General features: G+C 55.8%; 9 protein-coding genes across 10 annotated transcripts; 5 read left to right on the forward strand and 4 right to left on the reverse strand.

Annotated features, from left to right (window-relative positions):
- Positions 1 to 1,373: 1,373 nt before the first annotated feature.
- IUM83_02645 (uncharacterized protein) lies at positions 1,374 to 2,214 on the forward strand (the record flags this gene model as incomplete). The annotated part of the gene is made up of 5 exons (XM_067926584.1): positions 1,374 to 1,423; positions 1,498 to 1,777; positions 1,867 to 1,942; positions 2,024 to 2,088; positions 2,152 to 2,214. The coding sequence occupies 5 exons, from the start codon at positions 1,374 to 1,376 to the stop codon at positions 2,212 to 2,214; spliced, it is 534 nt and encodes a 177-aa protein (XP_067796774.1).
- A 498-nt stretch (positions 2,215 to 2,712) lies between these two features.
- IUM83_02646 (6,7-dimethyl-8-ribityllumazine synthase) lies at positions 2,713 to 3,776 on the forward strand (the record flags this gene model as incomplete). The annotated part of the gene is made up of 2 exons (XM_067926585.1): positions 2,713 to 3,496; positions 3,655 to 3,776. 2 exons carry the CDS (start codon positions 2,713 to 2,715, stop codon positions 3,774 to 3,776), a joined length of 906 nt encoding a protein of 301 aa, XP_067796771.1.
- Positions 3,777 to 4,654: 878 nt separating this feature from the next.
- On the reverse strand, positions 4,655 to 5,425 carry IUM83_02647 (Cysteine-rich protein; the record flags this gene model as incomplete). Its single annotated transcript, XM_067926586.1, has 1 exon — positions 4,655 to 5,425. One exon carries the CDS (start codon positions 5,423 to 5,425, stop codon positions 4,655 to 4,657), a length of 771 nt encoding a protein of 256 aa, XP_067796772.1.
- A 586-nt stretch (positions 5,426 to 6,011) lies between these two features.
- On the forward strand, positions 6,012 to 7,100 carry IUM83_02648 (Vesicle-fusing ATPase; the record flags this gene model as incomplete). Its single annotated transcript, XM_067926587.1, has 1 exon — positions 6,012 to 7,100. One exon carries the CDS (start codon positions 6,012 to 6,014, stop codon positions 7,098 to 7,100), a length of 1,089 nt encoding a protein of 362 aa, XP_067796776.1.
- A 235-nt stretch (positions 7,101 to 7,335) lies between these two features.
- Positions 7,336 to 7,782, reverse strand: IUM83_02649 (copper/zinc superoxide dismutase; the record flags this gene model as incomplete). The annotated part of the gene is made up of 1 exon (XM_067926588.1): positions 7,336 to 7,782. The coding sequence occupies one exon, from the start codon at positions 7,780 to 7,782 to the stop codon at positions 7,336 to 7,338; it is 447 nt and encodes a 148-aa protein (XP_067796777.1).
- Positions 7,783 to 8,217: 435 nt separating this feature from the next.
- IUM83_02650 (dynein heavy chain) lies at positions 8,218 to 23,385 on the forward strand (the record flags this gene model as incomplete). Of its 2 annotated transcripts, none has more annotated exons than XM_067926590.1 (3): positions 8,218 to 9,766; positions 9,815 to 22,804; positions 22,910 to 23,385. In XM_067926590.1, 3 exons carry the CDS (start codon positions 8,218 to 8,220, stop codon positions 23,383 to 23,385), a joined length of 15,015 nt encoding a protein of 5,004 aa, XP_067796525.1. The 2 variants fall into 2 exon arrangements, with proteins under 2 accessions (XP_067796525.1, XP_067796526.1); XM_067926589.1 differs by lacking the exon at positions 22,910 to 23,385 and having other exon boundaries at positions 8,218 to 14,476; positions 14,540 to 14,710; positions 14,779 to 14,849.
- Positions 23,386 to 23,917: 532 nt separating this feature from the next.
- IUM83_02651 (uncharacterized protein) lies at positions 23,918 to 24,557 on the reverse strand (the record flags this gene model as incomplete). Its single annotated transcript, XM_067926591.1, has 6 exons — positions 23,918 to 23,967; positions 24,042 to 24,079; positions 24,170 to 24,264; positions 24,332 to 24,339; positions 24,428 to 24,469; positions 24,551 to 24,557. 6 exons carry the CDS (start codon positions 24,555 to 24,557, stop codon positions 23,918 to 23,920), a joined length of 240 nt encoding a protein of 79 aa, XP_067796524.1.
- Positions 24,558 to 24,571: 14 nt separating this feature from the next.
- IUM83_02652 (pre-mRNA-splicing factor CWC22) lies at positions 24,572 to 26,653 on the reverse strand (the record flags this gene model as incomplete). The annotated part of the gene is made up of 1 exon (XM_067926592.1): positions 24,572 to 26,653. One exon carries the CDS (start codon positions 26,651 to 26,653, stop codon positions 24,572 to 24,574), a length of 2,082 nt encoding a protein of 693 aa, XP_067796527.1.
- Positions 26,052 to 26,711, forward strand: IUM83_02653 (uncharacterized protein; the record flags this gene model as incomplete). The annotated part of the gene is made up of 1 exon (XM_067926593.1): positions 26,052 to 26,711. One exon carries the CDS (start codon positions 26,052 to 26,054, stop codon positions 26,709 to 26,711), a length of 660 nt encoding a protein of 219 aa, XP_067796536.1.
- Between the last annotated feature and the right edge of the window lie 638 nt (positions 26,712 to 27,349).

The following is a 27,349-nucleotide window of genomic DNA, read 5'->3' on the forward strand; positions in this document are numbered from 1 at the left end:
CAGGTGCTGCATGTACTCCCACATCGACAGAAATCGCAAATCCGGCCTCGGTGGACCTACAGCAGACGCCTCTCAACTACCTGATTGAGGCTTCACTCGCGCGAAGGACGGACAAGATGACTGTGCGTGACAGCGACGACCTTCAAAACCTCGTCAAGCCCCCCTTCCATGATCTTACGTCTCGGCCTCCAACCCAACAAAAACAGCTTCAGGCATCAGTCTGTCCGATTGATTCTGCAGCGCCAACTCAGCCGACCCCCAAGCAGACGATCAGGGCGCTGCCTTCGGTCAAAACAATTCAAGCCATGGACCCAGCCAATCCCAAGCCCAAGCGTAAGCGCATTCGCCTCAAAACGGCGCGTCGGCGCGAACAATGCCGCACGAACCAAGCTCGCTACCGGAAGAAGCAGATTGAGCACGCGAAAGACCTCGAGTCCATCGTGATGCAGCTCCGGCAGGAGATCCCAATACTGGAGACGCAGCACAGCCGGTTCGTTTCCAACGCCAAGTCGAGCGCGTGGTACGTGGTGATGGAGTACTTTCACATCTTCCGCAAGGGAGCTCGACCTTCCGACCAAACTGCCTCGGGGCCTGAAGCGTGGCTTCACAAATCTGAGTCCCACCAACAGCTTGCGTTCCTGCAATCATCAATGTCGGACGACGTCATGCTGGGAGAGCAACGGGGTGTAGACGCGCTCCTCGAGCAGTGGAAACGGTACACGACCAACTTTGACGACCTGCAGTTCCAGGTGCAGCACATGGCGCGGGTCTCCAACGACTTCGTCGTGACCACGGCCTCGCTCAACGTGACCATCTCAGAATCGACGCTGCAGCGCGTGTTCCCGCATCTACTATCGCGGGAAGGCTGCAAAACTCAACAGCACAAGACAGCGATCCTGAGATCGAAGTTGCTGGGCCAGCGGCTCTTTCTTCCGTGTCAGCTCTGCTTCGAGTGGGACGAGAAAAACAAGCGCGTGGTGCGGCTGGACACGACTGTGGACTTCTTGCCACCGCTGCTTCAGGTCGTGGGCACAGTAGCAGACACAACGTTTGTGCTGGAGCACGCCCGGATAAAGCAGGACGGCTCCATCAGCAACCTCGAAGGGGAGTAAACGTGAATGCAACGGATGTGACGTTCTTACAGCATTTTGCGATAGTTAACCTTACCTGGTACTTTTCTCCCTTCACAGCTCTCCTTTCAGCTAGAACGTTGAGTCCCAGTCCTCTTCAACCTGAATCCGCGAGGCCATCTATGTTCCAACCTACAAATCCATCCTATCGGAGGGCACCACTCTATTGCAGGAAGACGCCGCATTTCGTTTCTAGAAACCTCGGCCTCATCAGCAGCTACTGCAGCGTCGCCGCCTCCCGCCATGGACAAGTTCTCGTACCCGGAGTACTACGACTTCCCGCCCTTCTTCACGTGCGTGTGCCAGTCTCCCCTAGTATAACGACAATGGCAAAGTATTGATCGTCGTCTCTCTCTGTTCTGCGCAGGCTGCAGCCTGTGCGTGCCACGCGCGAGAAGCAGCTCGTGCTGTGGCAGCAGCTCATCCTGGAGTACCACCGCGCGCACGACCTGCCGCTCTTCCAGCCGCTGGCGTCGTCGCTCTTCGAGAACGTCAAGATCAGCCGCAACATGGCGCAGGACGGGCGCCTGGCCGTGGTGGAGCACCTCATCCGCTGCGGCCACGGCCGCTGGGAGGACGACACGCGCACGCGCTGCCGCATCATGTGGAAGAAGCCCGCCGAGTGGGCCGCCGAGATCTACGACTTTGTACGGCGCAATGGGCGTGTTCAGTTGTGCTGAAATGATTGCAGACTTTTTGATGCGGGGGATGGATGAATATGGTGCTGTCATTACAGGCCAAGGAGCACGGCATGCTGGGCAACGTCTTCACGGTCTACGAGCTGTACGCTGGGGAGGAAACGCTGGGCACGAGTACGTGCAGCTGCAGGCTGAGATGCGGATGGAGGTGGACGACTGAATTTGCTGCTGCTGCTGTGTGTGTTGGTACGGCAGACATCCACGGGATGGAGCCCTGGCTGCTGCGCGAAGCGCTCAAGGTGCTGGAAGGAGAGGGGAAGGTGCGTCGACTGACTGGCTAGCCAGTGCTTTTGCTGCTGCTCATGTTTCGATGAACGACGCAGGCTGCAGTGATTGCTGGCGAAACGTGCGAGGAAGATGGAGTCAAGTTCCTCGCCACCGAGTGAATGGTTAGTGCTGGGGTTATTTCGTTGGACCGATAGAGCAAATGAGAAAGGTACGGTGGGGTGTCGTGTAATGATAATGTGAAGCGACGAAGAGTTTTCATTCCAACTGCCTGGTCTTCCTCGCTGCGGGGGAAATCGTGGAAAAATGAATGGGATGACAACGGGCGTTCTCTGTCCTCTTCGCAGCGGCGAAGAGTTTTCATTTCAACTGTCTGGTCTTCCTCGCTGCGAAGGGAATTGTGGAAAAAAATAGTTGGGATGGCAACGGGTGTTCTCTGTCCTCTTCGCAGCGGCGGGACACGAGCAATGCAGTAAGCAGTTTGGGGGACTGGAGTTTCCAAGCATTTAATGCTGCATTTCTTTTGGTTCTTTTCTCATTGAGCGATGGATGTCAGAGCTTTTCTATGCTTGAAGTTTGCATGCAGTTGAAATCGCTTGTGCCGCATCGCACCAAGTCCAGATCGAGGCCACTCCTGATTTTGCGGCCTGCTGGAAACAATGGCTCCTCCTGGTGTTGAGAAGACGGAAACGAAGACGAAGTACGCGACGAAGGAAGAGCACCCGGAAGGTGCGTCGCACCACCCTGAGCACCATGGCGGAGGCGGCAGCCACGGCCACCAGGAAAGCAAGGCCAAGACTCCGCACAGTCCTGTGCTCATCGAACAGCCCGGCGCTACCAAATCAAGCAAGCTTGATGGCAAGGGACTGCGCGTTACGATCATCGCTTCGCGCTGGTACGAGAAGGTGATCCACTCGCTCACGGAGGCGTGCTGCGAGGAGTTGCTGGACAAGGGCGTGGCAGAAGCTGATCTGCACCTGGTGGAAGTCTCTGGTGCGTTCGAGCTTCCGTATGCTGCTGCGCGTGTGATTCACTGCAAAGACTCAAGTCACCGCACGGACGCCGTGATCTGCATCGGATGCCTCGTGAAGGACGGCACCCACATGTGCGAGACCATGAGCCAAGCTGTGGCGAACGGGATCATGAAGCTGAACGTGGCTTCGGACACGCCTGTGATCTTCGGCGTGCTATGCTGCGAAAACGAAGGCCAGGCTCACTCGTGCGCTGCGAAGAAAACGAGCTGCGGCGGCGGTGAGGGTCACAAGTGCAACCACGGCGTGGCGTGGGCGCAGTCCGCTTTGGAGATGGCTCACTTGAAGCGCTGCGTCGCTGGGAAGAAGTCCGAGCAGTGCCGTTGCACTCGTTGCGAGAGTCGTAGCGGGGCTTCTGGCGCCAAGCACGAGTCGGGCAAGTCGCAGCCGCACCAGTTGCTGAAGACTCAGGGTACTTGCACGAGTTGTGGATCTTCTGCTACGAAGTGTTCCTGCAAGAACTGCAAATGCAAGGTGTGCTGCGATAACGGTGGAGACTGCGCGAGTTGCGGTTTGTCGGCCAGCAATTGTTCGTGCCAAGGGTGCAAGTGCCGTGCTTGCTGCTCGAAGCGCGAGACCTGTCGTGGCTGCGGTTGCCCCCCGGACAAATGCTCGTGCCAAGGCTGCAACTGTGCGGCCTGCAGCAGCAAAGAGAAGACAACTGGGATGAAGATGCCGATGCCATCGCGTGAGCACGCCAGTAGCATGCAGGAAGCGATGAAGTTGGGCGGACAGCCTCCGGTTAAGCAGCAAGGAAGTTCGCCCAGTGGTGGCGACGTCCATGGCTCCAGTGGGTGTGCCAGCTGCGGCAGTCCGGGAGGCAAATGCCGGTGTGGTTTGCTGCATTAAGCTTCGACGGAGGTGCTATGGAGAATGGAGTTTTGGTGCGTCTGTCGTGGAGTGATGGAGAGGCAGATCACGTGCATATCCGAGAGTCTCTCGTGGTGTGGGCTGAGGAGACCCAGAGACCAACGTTTGGGAAATGACTGTGGAGGATGAAGAACATGAAACATGAGGTCGAGATCGCAGCCCGAGGAAGGGTGTAGTTGCTGCTTAAGCAATACGTACGTAGCTCAGCTGCTAGCAATGGCGAGTTTGAAGTTCTTTTGAGTCTTTTTGTTGATAGTTTTCCTCTTGAGAACTGGCGCCGCATATGGAAAGTGTGCGCCGTACGCCGTTGGTGAATGCCCTTGGTTCGATCTAATTTCTCAAGAACGATGGTGATGGGAACAACGACAAGTGTGAAGCAGTCGGTCTAGGACACGGTACTAGTGTACCGCATCGACATCGCTCCGAGCTCTAAGGCCAAGGGGAAGGCCAAGATGAGGAAAGCAAAGCTGAATGCGCCCACACTTCTCCCCCGTCCGAGCAAGTTGGATCCACGAACCCGAGTCGTGAGAACGTGAGCCACGAGTCTTGCGAAAGTTGTGAGTTGTTGGCGGACAAATGCTTTGCAGAAAACACTGAACGTCGAGCATTTGAAAAGGAAGGGATAGTCGATATTGGTGTTGTCTACCTAGTCATGTCCTCTAGGTCCTAACGTCGATGTAAGACCGAACGGCCTTGTTAATTAGGTGCTGGCCATGAACACGCAGCCGTAGACGCCCGTGTCGATAATCATGCACTTCGAGCTCTGCGTCAGGCCGTCCTGGATCTGGGGGCAGTTGCCAAATATGGTGCCCGAGCACACGGGCTCGGACGCGCAGAAGTCCCTGTTCGCACTGACAATGCTGACAGGCGTGTCGCCTGCAGGGTTACTCGAGCAGTCCAAGGGCGCAGCGTACGTGATGTTGGTAGGCACGTTGTCCGCCGTGTACGGCCTGCAGCCGTAGACGCCCGTTTTGAGCAGGTCGCAGAAGGAGCCGAACTGCAGGCCGTCCTGAGGAGCAGGGCAGTTGCCCGTCGACACCTTCTGCACACAGACCGGCTCATTGACGCAATAAGCGCCCTTCAAGCCCTGCACGCTAACCTGGGTGCTCTCGCTCGAGCAGTTCGTGAACGGAGTGACCGGAACAGGAGCGACAGTAGGGGGCTCGGTTGTCGGCGGCTCGGTAGTAGGCGGCTCGGTAGTAGGAGCGTCCGTGGGAGGACTCGTGTAAGTCTTGCAGCCGTACACGCCGGACGCGACGACGCCACAGTACGAGCCGTAGGGAAGGCCCTCTTGAGTGGCCGGGCACGCACCGGTGCTGAAGGTGGCGATGCACGGGTCGCCCGCCACGCAGAAGATGCCTTCGACGCCCTCGACGCTCATCTGATTTTCGCCAGCACCGCAGGTGACAGCCCTGACCGAGGAAGTCGCGGTCGCCGTGAGGATGATCGCGAGCAGGAAAGACTTGAGCATCTTGGGGTGCTTGGCTGGCAGGTAACGCGGAGAAGTTGTGGTCGGGCTTGGGCCGAGTTCGTCGAATTGAGGAATGAACCGAGCCTTGATCAACGCCGGAAACGAGGGTCTCGCTTGCGATTGTTTATAGCGCCGAGTATTTCGATGCGCATGGGAAGCTGTCCGCGTTCGCGTGCGATGGTGTCGTGCTCAGATGAGTTAAGCGCTGCATGTATATGCTCCCTGAGGGTGAGACCATGCTCCTGTTGCTGCGCGCCGCATTATTTTTGCTGTCGGAAGTCACGGGACACTCACTTTCTCCATCCAATAGCACCCCCCCCCCCTGCGCTTGCAGGTATCGACCTTGTTGCTGTTGCCGTCAGCTTCAACGCCGGCATGAGACGAGGCGGCGACGTCATGTAGCCATGTGTCGACCACCTGATCCGTTGGAGAGTGCGTCACGCCTGCATCTCAATCTTACGGAAGAGGCGCAAGCGAGCAGAGCAGAGCGCGCCGTTGCCTCTCCTCGGCACTCGCCGTCCGTGCATCTCTCCGCCGCGTCCCGAGCGTCGGCCTCTATCTGCACCGCCGGACCACCAGGACCAAGATGATGACGCTGCCCGCCGACGAGGTGCCGCCGCCGCCGTCCTCCCGCGGCGGCAGCAGCTCCGCCGCGCTCGTGCTGGCGACCACCGACGACGACGGCGGCGCGCAGAGCTCGACGCTCGTGGCCAGCGCCAGCCAGTCCGACCTGGAGCTGCACCTGCTGCAGACCTTCGCGGCCTTCGCGGGCCAGCAGCTGCTGCACTCGTACCTGAGCGTCAAGCACGCCACGCGCGTGACGCGCTTCCTGGCCGACGTGACGGAGAGCCTGGCCTCGCGCTCGGGGCTGGCGGCGCTCGTGCGCGTGCTGTTCGCCCAGTACATGCGCCTCGGCCACCCGCTCGTGCAGCAGGTGGACGACGCCATGGGCAAGCGCGTGATCGACGCCGTGGTCGCCGTGCTCATGTTGGCGGAGCAGCAGCCAGCGAGCGACAAGCAGCAGCAGCAGACGGGCATCTTGGCGCTGGAGGCCGGCAGCAGCAGCGACAAGAACGACGCTGAGGAGGCCGAGGCCGCCGCCACCAGGCCGTCGAACGTCGAGCGCTTCCAGGCGCTGCTGCTGGGCGAGGTGCCGCGGATGGAGCAGGAGCTGCTGGACGCGCGGCGCCAGGCGCAGGAGGAGGCGCAAGCCGAGGCCGCACGACGAGCGCCGCCGCCCGTCGTGATGGAGCTCAAGGACTTCGTACCCGTGGACGAGGTGGCCAGGCTCAAGGAGCAGAGCAAGGAGCAGCAGCAGGAAGCGGCGCAGGAGGCCGCCCGCCTGCGTGCGCAGATGGCGGAGCTCACGCGCGAGAAGCAGCGTCTGGAGCAGCGCCTGACCGACGTGCACAACTACCAGGAGAGCGAGCGCGGCCGCCGCTTCCAGGACATGGAGGAGGAGCTGGCGCGCACCAAGCTCGAGGCCAACCAGAAGGCGCACGACCTGCGCAAGCTGGAGCTCGTGGTGGAGGCGCTGCAGCGCAAGCACCGCAAGAAGAGCAAGAGCAGCAGCCGCAAGGACGACAACCAGTCCAACGCGTCCGAGAGCGCGCCGCCCTCGCCCGTGCCCGAGCACAGGGCCAAGAAGGGCATGCGCAAGAGCGTCACCGCCTGAGCCAGCAGTCCACTTGCCTCCCATTTTGCGTCCAGCTCTGCAGCTCCCGCCGGCAGTCGAGCCGTAGGACCCCCTTGCGTAGCCCCCCACCCAGCAGCTCTAGACCTCCGAAACAACAAGAAGAAACCTGCAATTCTGCCCCGTCAACAAACCCTCTCGGGGGGCTGCATCGCGCACGTGCCATTACCTATTTAATAACCTGAACACGCCCGCTAGTGGCAGCCGGCCAGGCCGTCTAGCTGGAGATGCCCACGACGCCGTGGGCCTTGATGGCGCCGGCGTTGCCGTTCTGCAGCGACAGCTCGTGGCCGCCCTTGCCCAGGTCGTCCTCGCCCTCGTGCACCACGAGGCTGCGGCCGATGACGGAGTGCGGCCCGATGAGCTTCACCAGCTTGTCCTCCACGTGCACCTTGGCGCTGCCGTCCTCGCCGACCTCCACGTTGCCCAGCGAGCCCACGCGGCGCTCCTCGTCCTCGGGGCCGCCGTGGTTCTTGCCGAACGGGTTGAACACGCCGCCCTGCGCGTCGCCGAACGCGTTCACGTGCAGCGCGTGCTTGCCGGGCGCCAGGCCCGTGAGCTCGCCCGTGATCACGCTCTTGGCGTCCTCGTGCGCCTGTGTGATCACCAGCGTGCCGTACACCGTCGCGTCGTCGCCGTAGAGCGTGCACACCGCCTTGGCCATGATGTCTCCCGCCTCGAAGCTGCGTAGATGGAACTGGGGAGGAGGACGAGCGAGCGCTCTTGGCCAGTAGCTGCTCGCAGATCGTACCTAAGCGAGACTCAACGAAAAAAAAAACACAAGAAGACAAGGCGATAAAACAGTGACAAAAAACACAAAACAGGAGAGACCCCATTTCTAAATGAATGGGACTTTTTGGGCAACTTACGAATAAATTACCGCCAGCATGCGTCCATAAATGACCTCATCGGAGCTGCTCATGGCGGAGCTGCGACGCCTGCACGCGCCTCCATTAGCAGCGCCGTCGCCTCAGAAGCTGCAGCAGCAGCAGCAGCAGTAGCAGTAGCAGTAGCAGATACGGGCGACCCCTAACGCCGTCGGTTGGGCGCGCCAAAGCGGCGCGATCCGTCGCGTAAGAAATCGCACTCGGACTCGCCCATGGAGACGGAGCGGTCGTGGTCGCGGGGCAGCACGTCCGCGGCGCTGGGGGTCGAGCGCGAGTCTGGCGCGGCTTCCCCGCCGGACGACGCGCGCGTCGAGTTCATCCGGCGGCACGTGGCGCGCACGTTCCCGGGCGTGAAGCTGGACGCGCTGCACCGCAAGTTCGCGACGGACGCCGTGGCCGCGCGGCTCTTCGACTTCCTGCACCTGGCGGACGCGCGGCTGCTGCTGTTCACGGACCACGGGGACGAGGCCAGCGGCGTCGTGGACGTCTACGCCGAGCCGCCCGCGCAGCTCTTCGCCAGCAGTAGCAGTAGCAGCAGCAGCAATACCAATAGCAGTAGCAATACCAATAGCAGCAAGGGCAGGCAGCCCGTGACCGTGCTGTACATGATCAAGACGGCCAAGGCGCCCGTGAGCGCCGCCAAGTTCCACGAGGAGATCATGACCGGCACGCTGGAGAGGAACGCGCTCGAGTCGCTGGCGCTCGTGCTGCACGACGTGTTCGTGCCGCTCATCGGCAACCCGCGCAACCAGCAGCTCTGGCCCGAGATGGTCACGTCCTCCATCATCAACAACGTGCACGGCTTCTACTCGAGCCTGCAGATCACGCTGGGCCAGACCAAGGGCGCCACGTGCCTGCCGCTGCCCTGGGACCAGGTCGTCATGGAGAGCGCAGCCAAGGCCTCGTCCTCCTCGCCCCGAGGCGGCGACGGCTCCAACCACACGCACACCGACTTCAACGCCGTCAGTGGACTGGGCAAGGACCAAGTGCACAGCCTCGAGGGCTGCCTCATCACCTGGACCAAGCAGATCAAGAACATCCTCAAGCAAGACCCCGAGGCGCTGCTGAACCAGCGCGACCACGTCCACCAGGGCCCCATGGAAGAGCTGCACTTTTGGGCCGCCAAGGCCAAGAACCTCAACTCGATCTTCGCGCAGCTGCAGTCCGACAGCGTCCGCAAGGTGCTGCAGTACCTGGACGCGTCCAAGAGCACGTACAACGTCCCGTTCGCCAAGCTGTGCAAGGAAGTCTTCCTCGCGAGAGCCGAGGCCAACGACAACAAGCACTACTTGTGGCCCCTTGCCAAGTGGTTCGAGCAGTTGGCGAGCGCGCAAACGCTGCCCGATATCCGCGACCTCTTTCGACCGATCTGCCACTCGATCCTGCTGATCTGGAAGTCCAGTCGGTTTTACAACACCCCAGCGCGACTCGTGGTTTTGGTTCGGCAGATCTGCAACGAGATTATCAGGAAGGCGATGATCCACTTGAATGGCGAGAAGCTGTTCGAGTTGATCGACCAAGGCGAGCTCGAGCAGGCGAACAGCATGCTGCAGGTGTCGCTGCAGATTTGTGCCCACTTCAAGAGTGTTTATTTTGACTACAAAGCGAAATCCGTGACAGAGGTTCCAGGCAACCCGTGGCGTATACAAAACAACGCTTTATTCATCCGGCTGGATGCCTTTCTCGAGAGATGCCACGATGTCCTAGAGCTGACGCAGACCATTTATCAGTTCCAGAAGTTGGCGCAGATGGAGATTGGAGGTACAAAAGGGAAAACGCTGACGACGAGTGTGCACCAAATCTACGCAGACTTTCAGGAAACTCTCGCTCAGATGAAGAATGTGCAGTATGATCTGATGGATCTCGATGCGAAGCACTTTGAAGATGACTTCTATGCCTTCCGCTCTAAGAACAAGGAGCTAGAGCGGCGCCTAGCCTCCGTGATCAACCAGGCATTCGATGATGCCAAGACTATAGTGGGGCGGTTCAAGTGCTTAGACTGCTTTGAGGATTTACTTGACCGCCAGATCATCAAAAACGAGTTGGAGCGGAAGCACACGTCGCTAATTGCATCGTATGCTAGCGACTTGCACGTCGTACAGCAAATTTTTATTGAAAATCGCGAGCACCCGCCGATTTCACCCAATTTGCCGCCGTTTGCTGGTGCTGTAACCTGGTGTCGTGGGCTAGGAGAGCGGATTCGATTTCCCATGGAAAAACTGAAACAGATTTCTCCAAGGATTGTGTTAGAGCGCGAGGACTCAAAGGAAGCGATGAAGTTGTACACGAACGTGATGGCCATGCTGCAAGAGTATGAGGTCCAAAACGTCAAGCAGTGGGGTATTTCAATTGAGACTTCGTCGAAGGCTAAACTCAAGCTCCCTTTGATAAGACGCGAGTCTTCTCCTGGATCCAACAATATTGATCTCTCTACTAGTTCAGGGAGCAAAGGACAGCAGCAGCAGCAATCGGCTGGAGCACCCCAGATTAGCATGGGTCTTTTATTCGTGAACTTTGATGCAGCTTTGGTGCAATTGCTCCGTGAAGTAAAATATTTCCTTTTGCTTGGGTTGGATATTCCTGAGGATGCGCTGGAGATATATAAACGTGCAGAGGTATTCCGGCGGCAGACAGGCAACCTGGAGCTTATCGTGGACATGTACAATACTATTCATTCAACCTTGCTACCTGTCGAGAGACCTCTTGTGAAGGGCTACCTTGAGCGTATGGATCAAGTGCTGAACAAGGGCATAAAGGCTCTAAACTGGAAGTCGCACGGCATCGATGTGTTTTTGAAAGAATCCATGACTGTGGTGAATGAGGCCAACACGCTGTTAAGTCAGTTGAAGACCCACCAAAACCGGGTTGCCGAGCTGCTAGATATTTGGAATGCGCCGCCGCTGCTGTTTGAGCGAAAGAGCAAGGCGTTGTCTGGTGAAGAGTTTGAGGAGCATCAAAAGACCTTGTGCCAGCAAAAGTACCATGTGATTAAGGAAGGAGGCAATGAAATTCACCGGCTGCTAAAGGATACACTGAAACATTTACGTGTGGCTCAGGGCAGTCCCGATTGGAGAGCTTACGTCGACTACGTCAGCGGCATCGTGGAGGATGGTCTCGCTCGAGTGATTATACAGTCGCTTGGCCAGCTACGTGAGCAGTTAGATCCAAAGCGCATTGAGAGTGAGGACATTCCAGCCCTGCTCGAAGTTGAACTGGACCTGTACGGCAAAGATATTGTGTATTTCCCGCCCATCCAGAGCACCGCCGCAAAAAACGGGGTGGAGGACCTCATTATGAGGCGATTGGAAGCGATTTTGCACTGCTCCACAGTCTTCAAGCGGTTGGACAGCTCTGAAGGCTCCTATCTGAAGGAAATGCGGGAAAACGTGCAAATCCAACTGCTTATTGCTGACATTTGGTCATTTCTTGATCAGAACCAAAAGGCTTGCAGTGCATTTCGTCATGCACTCACTAAATACGAGTATCTGTGGACGACAGACTTACCGCAAATGTTTCAGGAGTTTCTTGCAACCGCGTGGTCTCCCTACCCGTACACAGATGATCAAGTCTCTCGTGGGCGCATCGTGTACGCAGATACTATGCCTTCATCGGCTCTGAAGGCAGGCCTAGTGACCGAGAGGAGTGTTGCCAAGTCGGCCACTTCTGCCGGCTCTGCGATGGCCACGCCACCTCCATTGCCTGCGCAACTTCTGAATCTTGAGCGCTTTCAAGAAAAGATCAGCTTCTTCCTCGGCCTTCAGAATGAAATCTCCGAGTCGAAGCATGTGAAAGACGTGGGTTTCGTACGCGTAAATTCACTTCCGATCAAGCAGGCATTGTCAACATGGGTAACGAAGTGGGTCTACTTGTTTACGCAGTATTTGCACGACCGAGTCGTCAACCAACTTGTGTGGGTGGATAATTTCATGCAAAAAGTAAATGCGGGGTTGGACATCGAGATCGACAGTGCGAACGCTGAAAAAGAGAAACCATCCTTGATGCAGTGCATGCTGCACATCCGGGACGTGCGGTGCTTGATGCGCGAAGACTTGTTAGTGAACTTCGCCCCTCTAAAGGATTTTGTGGCGTTGTTAAAGCTGAACGGTATCGCTCTGGACATGTCGTACGTTGGGAAAGAGAATGTGCTGATGTTCTTAGAACAAGCACCGATTCGCTGGGAAAACATGGTCAACAAAACGTTCAAGAAGAAAGAGGTGATTCAACCACTGCAGAATCAGATGGTGGAATCGATTAAGCAGGAAGTGGCTGAATTCAACCGGCGTCTAGCGCTGATGAAAGATGAATTCAAGATTGCCGCTCCGTTGCACGCCCCCAGCGATAGCCGCTCGATAGCAGATGTGTACGATCAGCTGGATGTCTACAACACAAAGCTATCTCAGGTTGAGCAGGAAGCTGCGAGGCTTATGGAACTTGAAGATATATTCGAGCTAGCCTCCAGTAAATACGACGTATTGACAATGCTTCGAGCCCACTTCACAACGTTGAAGCACATCTGGGACTTCGTCGCTCTTTTGGACTCGATTTACGTGAACAAGTGGCAGCCGTTGTTGTGGAGCGATCTTGATGCGGACGTCCTCATGGAAGAAGTTGACGAGATCGAGCGTCACCGACATTCCCTGTTCGCATCTGCTCGCTCCGTGAAGGAATGGCCCATCTACGATTACCTCGAGCAGAAGTTACACCAGATGACGGTGATCTTGCCCCTTGTCAAACATCTCCACTCTCCAGCCATGCGAGACCGGCACTGGAAGAATCTGATGGTGCTCGCCAGGAAACATTTTGATTTGACTGGAAATGGTGGCTTGAGTCCTTCTAGCTATGCTACCATGGGCACCGCTGCCAGCGGAAGTTCTGGGACTGGAGATACCAGTAGCAGTGGGAAAAGCTCGTTGCGGTTTGAAGAAGTTCTCAAATTGGAGCTCTTTCGCTTCGTTAACGAGGTTAATGAGCTCGTGGAGATGGCGTCCAGGGAGTTCAAGATCGAACAACAACTTCAGTCCATCGAAACAACGTGGAATGGCTTCCAGCTCGAATTTGTCCCGTATCAAACTGCAGGGAGCAAATCCTCGTCTGGTAGTGATAAATCGCGTGATCATCGCGGATCTACAGTATCGATAGATGGCAACGATGACCATCCACAAGGGACAGCAAGCTCCAGCACCTTACCAGTAGCATCGGGTGAGGAAATTGAGGGTGATATCTTGATTCTCAAGATGCCGAACGTTATTATTGAGTGTCTTGAAGAGCACCAGCTGCAGCTGCAAACGATGGCAGCCACCGGGAAGTTTGTTGCCTACTTCAAGGACAAGGTCTTCGAATGGCAGTTGCGGCTGGGCAATGTAGACACAATTTTAAAATTGTGGATCACGCTTCAGCGACAGTGGTGCAGCTTGGAGTCCATTTTCCTTAGTTCCGCGGGTGATATTCAGCGACAGTTGCCATCGGAATATCAACGATTTGAGCATGTTGACCAGGAAATGAAAGAATTGTTTGCAGATGCGAGGATAGCACCGTCGGTTCTCGTGGCGTGCTGCCAACGCGAGGGCCGAGAGGTTGTGCTTCGTGACTTGCAGACTGAACTCGAGATTTGCCAAAAGGCTCTTAACCAATACTTAGATGGGAAGAAGGATATTTTCCCACGCTTCTACTTCGTCTCGAACGCGTCGCTGCTTGAGATTTTGTCTAATGGCAACTATCCACCTCGCATCCAGCCTCATTTTGGGAACTGTTTCGACGGCATTCAGGCGTTTGAATTTACCACTATCCAGTCTGCTTCAGATTCTAAAAGTTCTTCGGGAGGAAGTTTATCTGGCAGAAAGATGTCATCGACCACGTCGTCTACGACTCTCGAGGAGCGATTTCTTGCGATGTCAATGATGTCAAAGGAGGGAGAGGTGGTGCAGTTCATGGACTCGCACCTGATTCACGGCACTGTTGAGAACTGGTTCAACGACCTGGTAATGGTTATGCAAGACACGTTGCGTCAAAAGATATTCGACGCCGTGGAAACCAGTGCCCTCTGGGGTGTCGATTGCGCCCGCCACACGTGGGTTTTTGACTATCCTGCGCAAGTGGCGCTACTGGGGAGTCAAATCGTCTGGACGGAAGAGGTGGAAAGTGCGCTAGAAGAGTTTGAAAATGGCACTGAGGATGCCATCAAGAAGTACTACGACGTATCTACAGTGCGCCTTGAAGAGCTGATCAAGCTGGTTCAGGGACAACTTGGAGCGTTGAATCGACAGAAGATTATCACGCTCATTACTGTCGACGTCCATGCACGCGATGTGGTGCAATCTCTGATCACGAAGAAAGTATCGAGTTCGCTGGACTTCCAGTGGCAGTCACAACTTCGCTACTACACTACACCCGTGCTAACGAGTACAGGCCAGAAAAAGGAAGTGCACATCAAGATTTGCGACTTCCGCTCGTTTTACAGCTACGAGTACACTGGTAACTGCGGACGCTTGGTGATCACTCCACTAACTGACCGCTGTTACGTCACTCTAACAACAGCGTTGCGGCTATGTCTTGGTGGAGCCCCAGCAGGGCCTGCGGGTACTGGAAAAACTGAAACAACGAAGGACCTTGCGCGTGGAATGGGACTCCAGTGCTACGTCTTCAACTGCAGTGACCAGATGAACTACTTGACGATGGCAAACATATTCCGCGGACTTGCTCAAACGGGTGCGTGGGGATGTTTCGACGAATTCAACCGAATCTCGGTTGAAGTCCTGTCCGTGGTCGCAACGCAGGTGAAGACTGTGCTAGACGCGACAACTTTGCTGGTAGCATCTACAAATCGTGCCCCAACGGCCGGCGCTAGCAGCGACGTTGGTTCTTCTGGAGGAGAAGGTAGCACACAACAACCTGTAGTAATGCCAAAGACGGGAAATTGCGAATTCTTTGGCAAAACTATCGCTCTGGTGCCGACAGTGGGTTTCTTTATCACGATGAACCCCGGGTATGCTGGTCGTGCGGAGCTACCTGAGAACTTGAAGGCACTGTTCCGTTCGTGTGCGATGATCAAGCCAGACTTGCAGCCAATCTGCGAGAACATGCTGATGGCAGAAGGCTTCCTGAAGGCGCGGGCGCTTTCCGTCAAGTTTGTAACACTCTACGATCTTAGCAGCGAGCTGCTCTCAAAGCAGAAACACTACGACTGGGGACTTCGCTCTGTGAAATCAGTGCTTCTTGTCGCTGGTAGTCTGCGTCGTACGTACTCAACTCTGTCCGAGGAGACCGTGCTTATGCAGGTTCTTCGAGACTTTAACACCCCGCGGCTTCTCCCTCCTGACTATCCGGTGTTCATGGGCTTGCTGCGAGATCTGTTCCCGAATCAAGAGCTCCCTCACTTGAAGAACGACACTTTACAGATCAAGTGTGCTCGCGTCTGTGCGCAGAAGAAACTTCAACCGGAAGATGGATTCCTCAAGAAAATGATGGAGTATGAAGAAGTCCTCAAGGTGCGGCACAGCGTGATGCTGATCGGGCCTGCAGGTTGCGGTAAAAGCACAATCTGGAACACACTTGCCGCTTGTCATAATGCTGATGACGACGGAAAGACATTGGCGAAGCATTTGACTGTGTTTGAGAGTGTGAACCCAAAGGCCATCACAGCTGATGAGCTGTACGGCTACATGACCCTCGATAACGACTGGAAAGATGGCGTTCTATCGTCTATCATGCGCAACATGTCGAAGAATGTGACACCATATAGTGAGTCTCAGACGTACAAATGGGTTGTCCTGGATGGTGATATCGACGCTGTGTGGATTGAAAGCATGAACACTGTGATGGATGACAATAAGGTTCTTACGCTTGTGTCTAACGAGCGCATTCCATTGACGAAATCGATGCGACTGGTATTCGAGATATCTTCCCTTGTTAACGCAACACCAGCCACCGTGTCCCGCGCAGGTATCATTTACGTAGATGAAGGTCATATCGGCTGGTACCCTGCCGTTGAATCCTGGTTACAGCAACGTGAGAGCAGTGCTGAGGCAGGATTCCTCCCCGGGCTCTTTCAGAAATACGTAGATTCGATGTTTTTGGCGCTTGAGGATACGAAGGCTGAGACGATTGTTCCAGTCGTCTCGATCGCGATCGTGGAGATGCAGTGCCGTTTGTTGGACGGATTGCTGAGCTTAATTAGCGAGCACGATAAAACCCCTGAAGTGCTGGAGAATGCATTTATCTACTGTGGGTTGTGGGCGTTCGGAGGCGCATTAGCAAGTGACAAGGGGACGGACGACCGCGCGGTGTTCTCGACACACTTCAAGGCTGTCGCCAAGTACAAGTTTGCCTCGGCTTCAACGAGTGGTGGATCTAGTTCGTTCCCAGCGGCTACGGGCGGCGCGGATGCAAATAACGCGGCAATGCTGGCTAGTGGAACGGCGAATCTCTTTGATTTCTACTACGACGTAACGCGGAACGAACTCGTCTACTGGGGAGAAAAAGTGCCCACACTTATGCCTGTAGGCGACGTTCCATTCCATGTGCTTGTGGTTCCTACCATGGAGTCTACGCGAGTGCACTCGATTATTGACTTGCTCCTACGAAAAAGGAACCCTACGATTCTGGTGGGCTCTAGCGGTTCTGGTAAGTCATCGCTGGTTCACGAGCACATGAAAGGGCTAGAGGATGACATCGCCTTCGCCTACGTGAGCATGCATCATTACATGGATGCTCGAGAGCTGCAGTCTCGTTTGGAGCAATACCTCGAGAAAAGATCAGGACGCGTATATGGCCCGCTCTACAATCGCAAGCTCATTTACTTCCTAGACGATCTCAATATGCCGTTTGTCGAAGAGTTTGGTACCCAGACCGCGCTTGCGCTGCTGCGGCAGTACATGGATTACAACTCGTGGTACGACCGACATGACCTGTCGTCGAAGAAACTTATTCAAGACGTCCAATTCCTTGCGTGCATGAATCAGAAGGCCGGCTCATTCACCGTTAACCCTCGTCTCCACCGTCACTTTTCCACACTCTGCGTTAGTATGCCGTCGAAGCAGGATCTTACCACTATTTATTCAGCTCTACTGAATCAGCATCTGACAAATTTTGCAGACAAGATCAAGAAACTCGCTCCTTCTATTATCACGGCAACCATCGACTTGTATTCAGAGGTGCGAGCGAACTTCCTGCCTACTGCGACGAAATTTCACTACGTTTTCAGTATGCGCGAGCTGAGCTCCTTATTCCAAGGAATGTTCATGGCCCGCCCGGAAGCTTATCTGAACAACTCTCTCCAGTTTAGTCGCCTTTGGATCCACGAGTGCTTCCGCGTCTTTAGTGATCGCATGAGCTCGCCAGGCGAGATTCAGAGATTTGCGGAGATGGCAATTGAGCAAACAAAGAAGAACTTTGAAGAAGATCCAGTGGAAATCTTCGCGTCACCCCTCATTTGTGTCAATTTCTTGGGTGCTTCATCGTCGGGATCGGCGTCTATCGAAGGTGAATATGGAGGCAGCACGCATAGCTACGTCCCGGTAGTTGAAAAGACTCAGCTCACTGCTTGCATGGAGAGGAAGCTTGCTGAGTACAACGAGACGCATCCTGTGATGAGTCTTGTGTTGTTTGACCAAGCACTGGAGCATGTTACTCGAATTGTTCGCATTCTCGCGAACCCTCGAGGAAATGCGCTCCTAATTGGCGTCGGTGGCTCTGGAAAACAGTCTCTTTCGCGCTTAGCAGCATTTATCTGCGGGTACACTTTGGTGTCGCTGACGACCAGTGCTTCTCCCTCGTATGGGATGAGTGAGCTTAAAGAAGACCTGAAGGACATTTACCGCAAAGCTGGTATCCGACCGGCAAAACCGATTGTACTGCTGCTTACGGACTCGCAGATCACTGACAATCGTTTCCTGGTACCGTTAACGGACGCGTTGACGTCGGGATACATTGCGGATCTGTTTTCCAGCGAAGAGATTGAGTCGATGGCTGGATCTTTACGGATGGAGGCGAAAGCCCGTGGAGTCCCAGATACCAAAGAGCAGCTCCAAGAGTTCTTCTACGAGCGAGTGCGTACCAATCTGCATCTCATCTTAGCCTTCTCGCCTGTGGGTGGAGATTTGCGCATTCGTTGCAGGAACTTCCCTTCTCTTATTAGTTGCTGCACCATGGACTGGTTCCATCCATGGCCGAAAGAAGCTCTCGTAGATGTGTCGCTGAACTTCCTCCAAGACGTTGAGCTCTCAACGCGAGCGATCCAGGAAAACGTATGCCATCACATGGCAGAGATGCACATATCCGTCACAAATGCGTGCTCGATGTACGCTAAGAGCTATGGACGACACAACTACGTGACGCCGACATCTTTCTTAGAGCTCATTCGCTTCTATCGGTCGCTTTTAGATGCGAAGCGCTCATCACAAACGCTCAAAATCAAGCGTCTAGAAGTGGGGTTGGCAACGCTCAAGAAAACTTCGCTCGATGTTGCGGGGCTCCAAGACGAGTTGAAGCTGACGATGAAGAAGGTGGAAGAACGGAAGAAAGCCACCGATTTGCTACTGGAACAAATGGGCAAGCAACGTGGAGATGCGGAGGTTAAGCAGCGTCGGGCGGACGAGGAGCGCGCTAAGGCTGCTCAGGCTGCAGAAGTGGCTTCGCAAATCGAGGCGCAGGCTTCCGTTGAGCTTGCAATCGCCAAACCTGCGCTGGATGCAGCGCAGCAAGCCGTCAACTGCCTCAACAAAGCATCACTGACGGAGCTTAAGTCAATGGGCAAGCCTCCGGCTGGTGTTGAGAAAGTAACAGCAGCAGTTCTCATGATGGTCAAGAAGGAGACCAAGAACTTCAGCTGGGATAATGCCAAGAAGATGATGGCAAAGGTGGATGTGTTCAAGCAGTCACTGGAGCAATACGATAAGGAAAACATCCCTCCGGAAGTTGTGGCACGTGTGGAACCGCTCATACAGGAGGACCCGAACTTCAACTACGAAAAGATGAAGAGCAAGTCTGTGGCTGCCGCGAACCTGTGTGTGTGGGTTGTCAACATCATCTCGTTTCACCAGGTTTTCGTTCGGGTGAAGCCGCTGATGGATACACTTGAAAAAGCACACCAAACAAAAGCGGAGGCGGATAGCGAGCTGGCTGCAGTGCAAAAATTAGTGGCAGAAGTCGAAGGCCAGCTTAATGCGCTGCAGGACTCTTTCCGGGATGCGACGAATGAGAAGGCAAAGGTTGAGGCTGAAGCGCAAGCTTGCCAAGAGCGATTATCACTAGCTGAACGATTGGTTAACGGTTTGGCCTCTGAGAATGAACGATGGAGTCATGAGATCGATGTTTTGCGAGCTGGCGAGAGCGCACTCATTGGAGACTCACTGCTTGCTGCTGGATTTGTGAGTTATATTGGCGCGTTCAACGCAAGTTTCCGAGCTCAGCTCTGGAAAAACACGTGGCTACCAGATATCGTGACCCGAGAAATCCCGATCACGATTGCGAGCCCACCCGATATGAGCGACAGCGGGGGTCCCAACGGAGCTGGCACAATTGAGAGTGGAGAACTAGTCGTCGATACTGAGACGTCCCTCGAGCCTTCCTCGCTGTCTGCTCCGTCGCCCTCACACGAAAGTGTGGGTGTTGATCCACTTGATGTGCTCAGCGACAGCAGCGACGTCGCCCAATGGATGAACGAGGGGTTGCCTGCTGATCGCATCTCGATTGAAAACGGATGCATCATCACGGCATGTCAGCGCTGGCCGCTTCTTGTCGATCCGCAACTACAGGGAATCATTTGGCTACGAGCTCGCGATTTCAGACACAAGAAGCCGGAGGGGATTGACGGTCGTGCAGAGCAGGAGTCAGCTGCTCAAGCGCTGGTAATCCTGCAACCAGCGCAAAAGAACTGGACGACTACACTGAAAACTGCTATCACCAGTGGGCAGAGTGTCATTCTTGAAAACCTAGGCGAGTCCATCGACGCGTCTTTGGAACCTGTCATCATGCGGCAGATTTACAAGAAAGGACGCAATTGGTTCCTGCAGTTCGCGGCCGAGGAAATTGAAGTGGACCCGCGCTTCCGTTTGTATCTACACACCAAGTTGCCGAATCCGCACTACCGGCCAGAGATACTAGCGTACTGCACGCTCATCGACTTCAGCGTAACGGAGAAGGGGCTTGAAGATCAATTACTTGCGAACGTTGTGAACTTGGAGCAGCCCGACTTGGAAACGCAAAAGCGTCAGCTTCAGCAGGAGTTCAACGGCTACCAGATCCAACTCCTGCAGCTTGAAAATGACTTGCTTGAGCGCCTCTCGAATGCTCCGGATGACATCTTGTCCGACGTTCCACTGATTGAAGGTCTTGAGAAGACGAAGCTTACCGCCATTGACGTCGGAATTGCGCTGCGGAAGGGCAAAGACGCGGAGCGTGAGATCAATCTTGCGCGTGAGGTTTATCGGCCTGTTGCAAACGAGGCGAGCATGATGTACTTCCTGATGAGTCAGCTGTGCAAGGTCAACCACATGTACCGCTATTCTCTCGAGTCGTACATGACCTTCTTCTTCGTCGCGTTGGATGGGGTTGTGCCTCCAGCTCCGACGGCCGGCGCTGATAGCACCCATGGTGGGGTTGCTACAGCGCATGATCGGGTGGGAATACTGAAGGAGGCCTTGCGCTGGACGATTTTTTCGATGGTAACTAGGGGCCTCTTCGAAGAGCACAAGCTTCTCTTTCTTACTCAGCTGGTGTTCCTCTTGCTTCGCCGTGGTGTTATCGGTGCAAACTGCGGCTACGAGCCTCAGTATGCTCGGTATCTTCTGCAAGGATCCAAAGTCGTGGGACCGGAGAATACGATATCGTGGCTGAATGAGTCCCAGTGGCAGTCACTGCAAGCTCTGATTACTTTGGGCCCATTCGAGCGATTCGTGTCAGATCTGGAGGAGTCCGAGCCACGCTTCCGAGAATGGTACAACTCAACAAGCCCCGAGCTGGAGAAGTTGCCATTGGATTGGCGTGAGCTCGACAAATCAGCGCCATTCCTAAAGATCTTGGCCGTGAAGTGTCTGCGCCCAGATCGCTTAACTCAAGCGGTTAGCAACTTCATTATGCAGACCCTACCCAACGGCAGTAATTTCCTCAACTGCGATAGCCAGCTGAACAGCTATGCTATCCTGAAGAGCGCATTTAAGGAGAGCTCCCCGTGGACTCCGATGTACTTTATATTGTCTCCAGGCTCAGACGTTGTTGCTGACGTTGATAAATTGGCGGTACAAGACCAAGAACGAATCAAAGGCGTGGACTACCACAACATTGCGCTGGGTCAAGGCCAAGAGCAGGTTGCTATGCGAACGCTGCAGATGTCGGTTGAAAATGGCCATTGGGTGATTCTTAACAACGTCCACTTGATGCCGAAGTGGATGCTGGAGCTCGACAAGTGGCTCGAGCAGCTAGCCAAAGCGAGCAAGACTGCTTCCTACGCCACCCTACGTAGCAATCTATCGAGCAGCAAGGACATCGTCCGTATGGGGACAAGTCGGTCATTATCAATGCTTCCACCAGCAGGAGCTGCCAATTCAGGAGGTGGAGGTATCGGGACATTGCATCCGAACTTCCGCTTGTTCATCACCAGCGACCCGTCGACGAACATCCCGATTGGAGTGTTGGAGCGATCTATCAAGCTCACGAACGAGCCACCCACGGGATTGCGAGCAAATGTGAAGCGCGCGTTTTGCTGCTTTCCGAAGAATGTCGTGGATGAACTCGAGCCGCGTACACGCTGCATTTTGTTTGCACTCTGCTATTTCCACTCGCTCATGCTGGAACGCAAGAAGTTCGGGCCACAGGGATTCAACATGCTGTACCCATTCGCAGCGAGTGACTTGCTCGCAAGCAGCACGGTGTTGCGAAACTACATGGATAATGCCCCCGTGCGCGTGCCGTGGCCGGATCTGCGATATTTATTCGGGGAGATCATGTACGGCGGCCATATCGTCAATGAACTCGACCGACTTGTAGCAGCTACATATCTGCAGTACTTCCTGCGTGATGACCTCCTAGAAGAGTTGTCAATGCTTCCGTTCGGTGATGATGCGAGTGGAGGGGGAAGCGGCGGTGGTGGAAGTAGCGGACAAGATGCGGGCAGCGGCGGGGCTGGAGGTGATGGCGCGGATGGCCCAAGTGGGGGAGGCCAGCAACGCCGCGACTTTTTGGCCCCGAAGCTTTCAGCAGGTTTTGATCGCATTCTGGAGCATGTGCATACGTCGCTGCTGAACGAAACCCCTACGGCGTTTGGTCTTCACCCGAATGCCGAGGTCGCATTCCGAACTGAAAGTGGTCACGTGCTGTTGCAGTCGATGCTACTGCTGACTACAAAGGAAGATGATGCTCAAGAGAATGACAACGATGATGAGGAAGAAGGAACAGCGCGTCTTGGCGGCGGATCGGCTGCCAAGGAGACTGCCGATGCGGTTCAGTTAGCAGCCGAGGGAGTGCTACAGGATGTTCTGGAGAACTATCGTGACTTCCGATTCGATATCCAGGAGCTCTTCTTTAAGGGTTCCTCTGATTCTGGTCAGCGTGATGGAGGCTCACGACGGAGCAAAGGCGGATCAGTGTCTTCTTCAGAAGCGGACGACATGGATCCGTTCCAGACGGTGCTGCTTCAAGAGTGCCAACGCATGAACCACTTGCTTCAAACGATGACCGAGTCGCTGTCGGATTTGGAGTTGGCGTTCCGTGGCGATGTACCTCTCACTGAGGTTATGGAGAAACTTCAAACCGTCTTGTACTACGAGTGTGTGCCTGGCAACTGGTTGGCTGCAGCCTGCCCTTCACGTCGATCGCTTGCGCCGTGGCTGGCCAATTTGCAGCAGCGGATTGCGCAGCTCCAGGAGTGGATTGGTTCAGCTCCGGATCTGCCGTTGGTGTTGTGGCTGCCAGGTTTGTTTAACCCGCAGGCGTTCCTCACAGCTGTGCTTCAAACGGCAGCACGCAAACACAACGTGGAGCTCGACTCACTGCGCATTACTGCTGACGTGACGAAGCGAACCATCGACACTGTGGATGCCCCAGCACGAGAGGGGCAGTTCGTTCATGGTCTGTATCTGGAAGGAGCACGCTGGGACTTCGGCAATGGCGTGTTGGAGACAAGTCTTCCTCGAGAAATGTACGTGTCGATGCCAGTTCTCACCTGTCGAGCCATCGTGAACACCGCCGCCAAGGACTCTGCGAGTGGACCAAGCGGCGGTGGGGGAGGAAAGCAAGTCACGGCAGGCAGTGGAAACGTATTCGATTGTCCCGTGTACCGAACGCAGCAGCGTGGCCCGACGTTGATTTTCATGTCGCCTCTCCGGACCAAGGTGCCGCCTGCCAAGTGGGTGCTCGCAGGCGTGGCAATGCTGATGGAGGTGGTTTGAGGGCAGTAGGGAGCTGCTACAGTGTACGAGCTCGGAAAGTTTGCATGTGGTGGTAGTTGCTGTCTCTTGATGAATTTACTTGAATTGAACTATTACTTTAAAGATGTAGGCGTCGTAGCTGCTTCATCTTCGCATCGTCATTAATGGATTCGTAACCAATGGGTTGCTAGCTGAGCTAGCGTTGGAGGTGTCGCACCCTCCGCCTTGCATTGCTTGTGCTCCTGGGTAAGAGCAAGATTGCCGCCCTGAGGTGCTTGGCGTGGACCAATTGCCGGTAACAGGTGCATGCTTAGCTGAAACAAATTCGAACGACACTTCCCGAGGCCTGGACGCTAGCGCTCGCTGAATGTGGACGGTCTTTCGACGCCCTGTTACTTGTTTCACAGGTGAGTCCCTGAGCCTGTGGCGTTGACCGACAGGGGCATCTAATTTTCGTCTGGATTGTTGGTGTTCTTTCACGGAGGGGAGCTTGCCATGGCACACGGACTGGTGCTTCGAGATCCGATCCTGCGAGAAGCCTCGCTCGCATTGTTTACATCGCACACGTCCATCTGCCTCGGGGAGGTTCAAACCCATCGGAGCCTGTTGAAACAGGTTACTTTGTTGCTGCTTAACTCCATCGCTTGGTGAGCTGTTGTCGGATAGCACAGGCTTACCCGAGCACGTGGCGTCATGAGCATGAAAACTGTTCGCTCTAGGCAGAAGAGAAAAAAACAAGAGCACGCTTAGTTTCGAGGCAAAAAGTAGAACAGGCAGCTAGGAGTAAGCAGCGAGGAGTACATACTGAACGAAACTTCTGCACTTGTCGCAAGGCACCAATACGCCAGCGTTGCGCTGGAAGCAAGTCTTCTGGTGAATAGGCAGCGAAGCGGCGAAGAACTGACCATGACAAGCAAGACACCCGATTGACACCGGCGGGGCTGCTATCTTTCTAGTGTCACCCGACGCCAGGAGCTTCATGAAACCAGCGGGTACCAACCACAGAGAAACGTGAAATGAAGAGTGGACAAACAACGCAGGACTCAGCCAGAATGCTCAGCACCAGTTCGCAGTATTTTTAGGAGCCATCGCTGGAGGTGATAGGCTGCAAAAAGAACTCGTTTCAAACGGGTATGTTAGATCTGTCTTGATTGCACTAGCAACTCTGGGGTCTTTGCATTCTCACCTGGCAGCGCAGTTACCTCAGTTAGTCGGAATCGGACGAGTCGCTGCTGCTGTCACTGGAATCGGAATCCGAGTCTGAAGAGCTACCACTGCTGCTGCTGCTGTCGCTTGAGTCAGAATCGGAGTCGGAATCGGAGTCACTGCTGCCGTCACTACTGTTCGCTGCGGCCCTTGCCTGTTCCATAATCATCTTTGGTGCATTCTTCAGGTACTCACGCAAGTCCGTCGTCAGGCCACCAAGACCGATAGATGTGAAGAAATTGATAGCGAAGCGCGTGTTCCGCGGATTGTCCTTCGGGAACAGGCCGGCGAACGTTGTCTGCATGATTTCATCCAGGAACCGCTCCTTCAGCGTCTTCATGCCGAGGTGCTCCGAAAGCTCCTGGCACAGGATCTTGATAAAAATACGGCTCGACGATGTGGTCTCCTCCTCATTCAAATGAATGTACTCGAACACAGTCCACGGCAGCGCGTCTGTGAACAGCAGGTGCGCGAAGAGTTTCGCCACGTTCCGAAGCTTGTTGGTCTCAAGACGGTGGATCAATGAGTACTGCTCGGCGAAGCACTCGTCGAAGGCGTCCTGGTACTCGCGCTTGATGAGACAGAACCGCTCGCTGAGCAGTCCATAGTACCGCAAGTAGGTTCGCTCCTGGCTGCAACACTCGATAAGCATCGAGCAGATCTCCTTCTCCTGGCCGGGGCGAATGTTGAGCTTCATGAGTTTGTGGGCGCACTCCTCGTGTGTGATACTGGACATGATAGTCAGGTAGATCGTACGACGCAAGTTCACGAGGTCCTGCTCCGTGTAGTCCTGGATGGCCACGTTATTGTCCGCAGGCACGGGCTGCTCCGCTTCCTCTTCGTCGTCGTCCTCTCCATCGTCGTCGCTGCCGCCGGACGAGTCCGAGTCCGAGTCGGACTCGCCGAGGATCTCCTTCTTGATGGCGGTCCACATCTGCTCGTTCTTCTCGTAGTCCGGGTCGAAGCGGAAGACGTCGAGCTTGTCCTCGCAGTCGATCTTGTCCTCGAGCGTCGTCTCGTGCGTGATCTGGTCTCCGGACTCGACCAAGTCCAGCTGCTCGTGCACGGCCGGGTAGTCCGCGAAGCCGCCCTTGCGGATGGCGAACAGGCCCTCGATCGTGTACTGCACGCGCTTGTCGATCTCGCCCTCGTGCAGGATGCCGCGGAAGCGCTCGAAGATGGCGCGCAGGCCCTCGGGGCAGAGCTCGGCCAGGATCTGGCCGCACTCCTTGGTGAAGTTCACGGCCACCTCGACCGAGTCGTCCGTCGGGTTGGCCAGCAGCAGCGTCAGCAGCTCGAGCGCCAGCAGCTCGTGCACCACCTGCTGGTTCACCAGGTGCGCCACGAAGCGCGCGAGCGCGACGGCCACGACCTTGTCGCCGCGCTTGAAGGCGCGGCGGAAGCGGAAGACCACGCGCTTGACCAGCAGCTCGCCGTTCTCGGGCATCTTGGTGTTCAGCACGGCCACGAGCGCCGCGTAGATGTGCGTGAAGCCGGGCGACGCCAGCTGCGCCTTCATCACGGCGCGCGCCAGCAGCCCGCGCGCGCGCACGAGGTTCTCCTGGAAGAGCTCGGGCAGGATGTGGCCCAGGTTGCCCACGTTCACCTTGTTGATGAGCCCGTTGAGGCTCTTGCGCAGCGCGTCCCACGTGCGGCGCTGCAGCGCCTCGGACGAGGACGTGGCCGGGTCCGCCGCCTGCTGCGCGCGCAGCTGCGCCAGCTTGAACGGGGGCATGTACACGCCGCCCGTGCGGCCCGAGGCCAGCGCGTCCGGCAGCAGCGTCCGCCGGCCCTGCGGCTTGGGCCTGCGTGGTGGCGTGGCGGCGGCGTCATTGCGGGGATGTGGGGGCGTGGCGGCGTCGGACACGTCCGCGCGCGGGCGGCGGGGCGGCGTGGCGGCGTCGGCGTCGGCTTCGTCTTGTCGGCGGCGAGGCTTCTTGCGCGGCGGCGACGACCTGCGGGGGCTGCGGCGCGCGCGCGCGCGGGAGCGGGAGGATGCGGAGGACGACGAGGAGGACGAGGACGAGGAGCGCGCGCGGCGGCGTCTCGAGCGCGAGCGCGAGCGCGACGGGCTGCGAGCCATGGCTGCTGGACTGGGCGAGGCTTGGCGAGGTGGGGTTCGTGGTCGGTGGCGTGAGTGAGACGTTCGGTGGCGTTAGGAGGATGGCTGCTATCACCGAATTGGAGCTAGTCACGTTTTGACCAATCGGTGCATTCAGGAAGCTGGATTGGCTGAAAAAGAAGCGTGACCAAATACATGGGTTTTGAGTTGCCGACAGCGGCACCTGCCTGGAATGGAGTAGTGGTTTGACTCGTGCAGAGCAGAGTTTACCCTCGCCAGCAAGACGCCTCCCAATTGTGCTAGCAGTAGATTTCCTCCTCCTACGGCAATCGTCGGTGCAGACGCTCCTTTATCTCCACAATCGCAGTACATGTAGGGGTAGTACCGTACTGTTACAGTCTGTACATGTAGGTCGACGTCGATCTACGCCCACTCGGAACTGTATGCTGTCAGATTGTAGTCGATAACCTTTTTCGTGTCGTGACAGGGAGAGTAAGCCACTATACGTGTTGATGATGCGGTCTCGACTTGATCTTCATCCAGTCGCGGAGTTTGGCACATACACGCTATGCTTCAACCAAGATAAATCTGATGGGAAACTTCCGACAGAAGGGAAAGCTATGTCCCACCTGTGGTTACAGCTGCGGAAAGTCGTGGAACCACATCGGTGCTCGATTTATCCAGTCGCAAGGACAGGGAGCTGGTGTCTTTATCACT

Source organism: Phytophthora cinnamomi, assembly GCF_018691715.1.
Source record: "Phytophthora cinnamomi strain GKB4 chromosome Unknown Contig16, whole genome shotgun sequence".
Taxonomy (NCBI): Eukaryota; Oomycota; class Peronosporomycetes; order Peronosporales; family Peronosporaceae; genus Phytophthora; species Phytophthora cinnamomi.